Source organism: Rhinolophus sinicus, chromosome 12 (assembly GCF_057876585.1).
Source record: "Rhinolophus sinicus isolate RSI-liver-muscle chromosome 12, RSI-T2T, whole genome shotgun sequence".
NCBI classification, from domain to species: Eukaryota; Metazoa; Chordata; class Mammalia; order Chiroptera; family Rhinolophidae; genus Rhinolophus; species Rhinolophus sinicus.
The window spans coordinates 21,610,252-21,618,852 of NC_142512.1; the positions used below are offsets into that span (position 1 = coordinate 21,610,252).

Genomic DNA, 8,601 nt, shown 5'->3' on the forward strand with positions numbered 1-8,601 from the left:
GTCCACAAAACAAACCAGGCAGTGGTCAGCAGCTACCTTTATTTGGACCAGACACATGAGTCAGATGATACTCCCAACAGAACAATACAGCTTCTGAGCAGAACAGGCAAAAAGGGGGAAACTAATTGAGACCAGTTGCTACTATTTTCCATGTGTATTCACAAATTTCTTTTTTTGAGTTGGCCTTGTGTATGAATTTAGAGAAAGCTAATGGAACACCAAGTACTAATGTGAAGAGACCCTATACGATGCACACATTGGATGTCATAACCAGCTGTCCCCCCACTTTGACTAAGACAGGAAGGAATGATTATTAAACTGTTAGGAAGGATGAAGTTATCCAGTAGGAAGCACACGTCCACATGAGGTTTGAGACACCAGACTTCTGAGTAAAGCAACTTCTATCAAATGGTGTGTAAAAGTACAGAACACTAAGGTTTGGAAAGAGGATAAATAAGGAGACTAAAAAAATCTCTTCTACTGGGACGAGCTGTTTAAGACAGAAACAAAACACCTTCCAGTTTCCTGTTTCTGGCTGATACTCATGCCGGGGCCAAACCTTAAGGAAAACTAAGTTTAAACCTCTTACAGAATATTCCCCCGCCCCTTCCCTGGGATGGGGGCAAGAAAACATGATAGTTTTTAATGAATATTAAAGAGGCATAATTTCAAACTTTAAAATGGCCTAAAACATCCCACTGTTCATTTTGCTGATTAGTGATATGCTATAATCATGAGCCGAGGGGTTAGTCACATGTATATTGTGGGTCAGATGACTCAGGAACATGCCAAGCAGGCCATGTTTGTTGGAAGTTTGTCGTTTCTACTCTTGCTCTCAGTAACCCTGCGATGGAACTGCAGTGGGGCACGCTGTGAGGTGTCTGGCACCTCCTCCCTATAATCTAGCCCGTATCCCTCAGCCCGGCCTCAGGTGATCGGTCTGTTGGTGCCAGTGCCCTTGGAAAGTGACAGTTTGATGGGGCTCCTGCCAGTGCCTTGCTCTTGTGTGTTGCTGCTGTGTGTTTCAAATGGGTTCTGAGCAGTTTTCCTTGTACTAGGTCCAATAGGAAACTGCCTTCTGGGCGTCTCTCCCCCTGGGACAATGGTTATTTCTCTCATTTTTTCTTTCTTTTCTCCTCATACTTGTAGTAGGGGCTCCGCAACATGAAAAGCAGAAGCATAAGAGGGATGAGAAAGTAGGGGGCATAGATACATATGAGGGTTAGTCGTTCTTGGAAAGTCTTAGGTCCTTGGGCTTTGAAACCATTGGCTTTGGAGAAATCCTCAAATAGAAATGTGGAAAGAATTGGAATTAGAGTTGTCATGGTGTGAACCGAGTAGACGATTGCGGGGACGCGGATCCACTTGCAGCCTCCTAAAGTTGCCAGGAAGAGAAAGAGAGAAGCGTTCGTTTTGTTCACGACTCCAGGGGTACCCATGACATTCCCCACGCTGTCTCTGCCTGCTCCCTTCAGCTGAAATCATTCTACTTACTTTTCCAAGTGGAAATAAATGGAAAGCCAGATGTGCTATATACTGCACAAACTTCTGTGACAGAGGCCCTAGCACACTGGCTGCCAAAGAACCAAGGGTAGGCGTTGGAATTCAGAAAAACTAGGGCAGTAAAATGGCCAGTATCAGTTAAACCCGTTTGGTTTAAATGCGAGGATTGGGGGCTGCCAGCAACATCTATTTAGCTACAGTATACATAAGCGACAAGATCAACAGATTCTGCCAAGAGATGGATTCGGGGTCTCCAGTGGGAAATATGCTGTGCAAGCTTAGTTACCACATACATCAGTATGACCGCCTTCTTTATAAAAGCATTAGTTATATGGAGACATTGTAAGAATAATTTTTAAATAAGAAGTGAAGCCCTTTAGGAATTAGCTTGATGCTGCTGCTTATAAGCCAGTATGATACTACCTAAAGCAGAAAAATGAAAGCCAACAATAAAAAATTCTGTGAGGAGGAAAAAAACCCAATAAAAAGCAACAAGTTTGATCTTTAGATTAAGTAGCCTCCGGTTTCATGTGTACGAGAGCTTTCCAGTTGGCGGGGGCCGTCACGCAGGCCAGCTGACCACACACGTCAGCCCGAACCACTTTAATGGCCCTTTACAGGAGCGATCCTGGCCGTTCCCACCATATCCTATAAAACCGTCACACAAACTCCAGGGACCACTCCCCTCTCCCTTGGAGACACTTGCCCAAAAGATTTCTGGGACCTGATTTCAGAGCAAAAATGGGATGTCCCCACCATTTACCAACCTTTGAAGAAGGCGTATGCTGCAATGGGAAAGAAAGGCAGCTGAAACACAAGCTCGCAGAACAGGAAGGATTTAAACCATGTTGGGGGGTTCTGTAGCAGAGGGTCTTTGAACTCCTTGGCGTACCACGTCAGCAGGTTTCGCAACTAGAAAAAGATAAAGATCACGATGAAGACGCCACCTGGCAGGACACACGCAGCAGCTCCATCCCACCGAGAGTCTCATGACCCAGCTCCTGCGGCAGCACACGGCCCACTCAGCTGCCTGTGTGACGCAGCCTAGATGATCATTTAGTAACAACGCACCAGCTCTAAGTGTTACCTTCTCCCAGCTTTCCTCAGCTCTCCCGGCCCCTTTGTGCCACCCAGCACGTGTGTGTGACTGCATGATTAACACGTATCTGAGTGTGTTGCCCACTGTCAAAAGCAACAATATTTGGCACTTAGTAGGCCCTTGGTTTGCTGAATGAATGCACAAACGTGACATAGCCACCAACAATATCATGCTTTATAAAGAAATGGCATGTGAAAACCATCCTGACATTTGTCCTTTCACAAGGGTAACTGCACACCAAGCTTGGCGGGCGTTCCCCAAATACAGAAATGAACTGAGTTTGTCTTCTTTTGAGGGTGGTAGAAGGGGGGTAAATTGAACCTCTGTGAAGATGCAATTTTAGACAAATAATCCCCAAATCTCAAATTCCTTATCACTCTTAACTCCCCTAGTTCTCAAGTTTTTTCTTTTAGGAGACCAGTAGGATATGTGTAGAACAAACTCTGCCCCAGACCACAAATTACATAGCTTCTTGGCTATGTCCAAACTTCTGTTGGCAGTCTCAGTTCTGACTTGGGCCCCACCCTCGTAATTGAGCTGTCAAATAAAAAAATACAGATCCCTGCTGACATGGCTACTGGCAGAGGAGGGAAGTAGCAGGGTTTGAGGCTGCCCATTCTGTGCTTTTTTAAGAGACGAAAAGCTTAGGGCTTTGCACGCCACGTGGACTACTGAAGGTCTATTGCATTTAACCTCCCGGAGATGGCATTATGTTGACACACCTGCCTTCAGAGCCAAATACTCGTATATATCTTTATATTATGATAAAGACAACTTCCAAGGTAAAATTTAGCTTACAGTGGAAAATCCAGAGATACTTTTCCTGTTAATTTTTAATCAAAAGATAAAGGCTCACTACTGTTAAATAGAGGCCTCATTGGTGCAAGTGAGCTTTAAGCAAATATCCAGAAATACTCTGTTATATTAATTTTAGAAAGGCTCTGGCTAGAGAACCAATTTATTGACCAAGTGATCTCTAATTTGTACTTGAAATTTAAATTCACAGCAATACCCTTAGCTTCCTTCTAGAAAATATTCATAAAGGCTAAGTCACGGTACTCTCCTGGGCTCTATTTCCTCATCTGTAAAACAAGCAGCTAAATGTTTTTTTAAGATCCCTTTTTGCTTTCTAGATTTCCTTAAAAAAATACTAGCGGTAACAACCTGCTTTTCTGCAGTAAAAAGAGTTACTGCCAAATTTAAAGGGCATTCTGGTTCATTTGAATTTCATTTCCTATTCAATCTGTATCCAATCTCTCAGATCCACCTATTTCAGATATCCAGGCAGATTCGTACAGCACTGTAATTTCTAAGGGCTGCAGGATGAGATTAGCAAACTAAATACTCATCCAGCTCTCGTAGTAATCAATTAGAACCCAAACACTTGCCCACACTCATAAAACAGCCACCTGATGCCACAGCGACGGCTGGTGGAAGGCCAGGCACAGGCCCTCAGCAGAATAAAGAGCATGGGACCTGGGGGCAGAGTGCCTGTGGGGACAGAGTCCCAGAGAGCAGTTTCCAGGCTCTCGGCCTTACGTGGAAAGGTGCTGGCTCGGGTAGTAGATGGCCATGAGCTGTAACTAGTTAGCTGTGACCAGTGAGCCATTCGCCATTGACGTAACTGCCGTGGCTGAGCTAGCAAAGGTGGATTGCAGTTAGCATGGAGTTGGTTGGTAGAGAAGCGGACGGCAGGTCTTGCTTCCTGTGTCTCCAACCCAGCCGCCAGCGAGACTATAGTGGTATGAACCCCCTATCCATGGCTCCGTTGGTCAAGTTCCTTTTTGGCCTCACCATATCCTGCGTTCTTATGTGGGGAGCAGGACCAGAGACCCCACATGACAGCCTGGCTCTGAGTGCTGGCTCTGGGCAAAAAGCACTTACTCTCACTAAGCTTGTTTCCCAATTACAGTACCTACACTTCACTGTTGGTAAGATAAAATGAGTTAATACAGTCTTGAGAACAATGGCTAGCACATAAAGATTACTTAATTGAATATAATTAATACGTATTTGGAGAGGTTCAAGTTTAATCCTATTAAAGATCTTGGCATTGCAACTGGTCCTTAATAAGAATTATTCTTATTAGTTAATAAGACTCCCAAAAAGGTACTAGAACTGTTTCCATTTATACTGGACTCAGATTTGATTCAATTTACCATTGTTACTCATTAAAAATAGTCACCTGGCCTGTGCACATGGAATTCTAAACCAGTTGAACATTTTTGCACTTCTCTAACTTAGAATGAGAGCACAGACTGATTTCAGACGTAGGTGCTCACCTATTTTTTCCTTATTTCTAACAGAAGCAATGGCTCCCAACTGCAAATGACACTCCAAAATGCTTCCCATCTTCTTCATGAACCCCCAACTTCATGTTCTAATCCCAACTAAATTCTTACTGTTTCGTAGTAAGAGTTTTTCCAAGTGTTGATTTGATTCAAACCAAAAAAAAGTATTTGCAAATTTTAGCCCAAACAGTGTGTGATCTTTTTAGTTCTAGGGGAAAATCCCTTCTATTTAAGGAGGAAAAAAACAACAGATGTTAAATTTTGGCAAATTATCAAAGAGAATCTGAGACTAACTCAAGGCTTTTATTATTGTTATTTTCCTCATGGAGAAGCAGCAAACCATCATTTCCCCACCTCGGAGCAACAAGAGTGACTTATTGAGACGCAGGCCTTTCAGCCAGGAGGCCCATATTGCTAACACGTTCAAAACACACACACACACACACACACACACACACACACACACACACAGTTTCTGGCCAGATCCTGCCTGCATTGGCCCTTGACCTTTTACAATAAGCCAACATTAAATAAAGCTGAGGAAACTTGACCAAATCAAATATATAAATTTAAATAGGATCTTTATGATGCTGGACACATTTTAACTGTATCTTGTGAGTGGTGAGCAAGGACTTGTGGGAATGGCACATTCAAAAAGGATGAAGAAAACAACAGCTGTTAAGTCTGAAATAACCTGGAGTAACATATTTGCCTAGTATTATAGCGACTCATAACATCACAGATTGTAAATAGGCAGCCGGCCTGAGTTTTGCTGGCCACACAGACTTTCTTTAAAGCAACTAATGGCTAATGCAGAGCTTTGACGACCTGTTTAGAAAGAGTATGTGTTACCTGGGCCTGTGTGGTGGGCTGAATAATGGCTCCCCAAAGATATCCACCTCCTAACCCCTGGAACCTGTGAATGGAAACTTACTTGGCAAATGAGACTCTGCAGCTGTGATTAAAATTAAGGATCTTGGGACAGGGAGATTCTCCTGATGGGCCCTAAACGTAATCACAAGTGTCCTTATAAAAGTAGGGCAGAGGGAGATTGGACTAGAGAAGAACCGGAAACAAAGTGATGACAGAAGTGGAGATTGAAGTGATGTGGCCACAAGCCTAGGAACACTGGTCGCCACTAGCAACTGGAAAAGGCAAGGAACAGATTAGAATCTCTACTAGGACCTTCAAAGGGAACCAGCCCTGCAAAATTCATTTTGACCTCCAGAACTGTAAGAGAATAAATCTGTGTTGTTTTAAGCCACTGTGTTTTTGGTAATTGGCTACAGCAGCAACAGGAAACTAATACCCTGTATATGCCTGAGCTTGTAATTCAACCCAATATTCTCTTACTTGATAACTGAGGCTAGAGCCCTGACTTGCCAAAGACACTCAAGCAGTTCTTGGGATATCCCTGTCTCCAAACTGCAATCCAATGCTCTTGTCACATGTTACCTACACATTTCCCACGAAAAGATAGGTTAGAGGTCTTCCCAGTTATGCTTGGATTTAGAAGCACACAAACCAAAAGACTATGGAGTAGGGGTACACAGAGCACCAGCTCTTAACCTTTTGGGGAGGGTAAGACCCCTGGAAAAGTTCATGGAAGCTACACACTCTCCTCCCAGAAAATTCAAGGCACACACAGTTTTGCATGCACTATCGGGTTCATGGACCTCCGGTTAAGAAACCTTGCTCTGCACAGAAAAAGCATTTAAGAAGAAACAGGGGCAAAATTAAATCTGTAGGTTGATGAGTCTGCAGAACTGGGGACAAGTACAGACAGACTGGAGATACATAGACTGAGAACAGGAATTCCATGGAAGAAAGTTACACAGGGTCCAGGCATGAAAAGACCGGGAAAATAAATTTCTCAAGAAATAAAATGCATCAAAACAAAATTTGGGAATAAGAATGCGCTCCAACAACCAGGAAAATGAGGCTTTTTGCCCCTATTTCTACTCAGTTGATCATTCTTAGTGGAACCCAATGGAAAGGGCCCATTTGAAAAGGTGTCCTTAATTGACTTCCGAGCTTTTGAAGTTGCTGGATCCTCATCTTGAAGTAATGACGATCTGCAAATGCCCATGAGATGGCTCTAATTCTACTTGAATTATTTGTGATTAGACGGTATTTTAAAGTTCTTTCAAGAAACACAACGTTAAAGCAAAACTCACACGTGATTCAGACACTGGTTCATCCAGGCTACTTCCCTCAAACACTGACAACTGACTACAGAGATGGGGTGTGAGAGCCTTAAACATACCGGGGAAGAGCTGTTTTCACAAGGAACAGTGTGCGCTCCCAGTAGCTTGGGGGAAGGGTCTGGGATAGACAAAGAAAACCCCGGGGAAGAAGTCGAGTTGAAGGGGAAGGAGGGGCCGAAGCACCCGCAGGACCTAAGGAAGACAGAACTGCAGCCTTGGGTGGGCGAAGGGGGACCCGAAGGCGAAGAAGGGGAAGTCATGGGGACGCCAGGGCACAACCGCAGCGCACGGAGGGACCCCAAACTGGGGGGACCGACCGGCGCCCTCACCTCGACCGGGTAGAGTTCGCGCGGCAGCACCGTCTGCAGGTCCAAGAGCAGGGTGATGGGAACGTGGGAGAGGAAGTAGAGGCCCAGCAGCCACTCCAGGCCGCGTCGGGCGCTCAGAGTCCCCATCATCCGTTAGCTGGGTCGGGCAGGAGCCGAGGTTTCGCTAGCTGAGACCGCCAACGTGGGAATAGGGACGGACACCACGCATGGTCCCCGGACCCCTTACCCCTGCGGCCCCCCCTTCGAGGGATACGCAGTCCGCTCCCATTGGTTGGCTGGGAGAGGCGGGACTCTCCTCAGGGAACGTCTATTGGCTTGAATGAGTATAGCGTGTCGAGAAGTCGCCCCGCATTGGCTGCCAAGAGTGCCGCGTGGGATAAGGGCGGGGCTCCTTGCTGCCGCGCGGCGCGTGCGGACGGAGGGGTGTGCCAGGGAGGCGGGCCCCGGGCGGGCCTCTCACCGCCCACCGCGTGGCGCGCTGTGCTCAGCGGCGGCTGCCCCTTGTGGCCCTTTGCGATCAGTACTCGACTCACTCCCTCGGTTTTGAGCTCACCGAGCGTCTCCTGGATGCTGGGAGGTGGGCGCTTATGGAGATGCAGTGGGGGTGTCACAGACTAGAGCCGGCCGGACAGCGCGTTGCCGTGGCACGGCAGTCACGGGCGGTGGGGACACGGGGTAAGATCCCTGTCCCGCCGGAGATGAAGAGTCGCGGAAACCTTCCGACGGATGCGTGGGAGGCAGCCAGCCTCAATTTTTTAAAAAAGCAGAGGGGTATAGACAGTAAAATGGATAGGTCTTGGTGACCGGCTGTTGAGAATGAAGGAGGATCAGGGATTTATTTATTCATTCAGCAAACGTTGATCTCTGTATGCTGGACCCAGGTGTGCTTTGGATGGGGCTGCCACTTGCGGAGGAGAGGGCTTGAAAAGGGAGGAGTTGAAGAGAGGTAATTGGTTCTGCCCATGTTGACATTAAGCCGTCTCTGCAGCATCTGAGTGAAGTCTAGTGGGCATTTGGATGAACCTGTCTCGAGATGCAGATTTGTGCGGCATTAGGGTTTGCTAGGAGTTGAAGTTCTGAGAGCAGAGGGCCTCTAAACGGAGCTCCAACCTCAGGGTTCCTCCAAGGAGGAGGCTGTGATACAGGTGGATAACAGGAGTGTGATGTCAGAA

General features: G+C 46.2%; 1 protein-coding gene across 1 annotated transcript; it reads right to left on the bottom strand.

Annotated features, from left to right (window-relative positions):
* Positions 1–19: 19 nt before the first annotated feature.
* On the bottom strand, positions 20–7,693 carry TMEM97 (transmembrane protein 97). The gene is made up of 3 exons (XM_019731401.3): positions 7,430–7,693; positions 2,271–2,415; positions 20–1,375 (listed from the first exon to the last, which is right to left on the bottom strand). Exons 1-3 carry the CDS (start codon positions 7,556–7,558, stop codon positions 1,116–1,118), a joined length of 534 nt encoding a protein of 177 aa, XP_019586960.1. The 5' UTR covers positions 7,559–7,693; the 3' UTR covers positions 20–1,115.
* Positions 7,694–8,601: the final 908 nt, after the last annotated feature.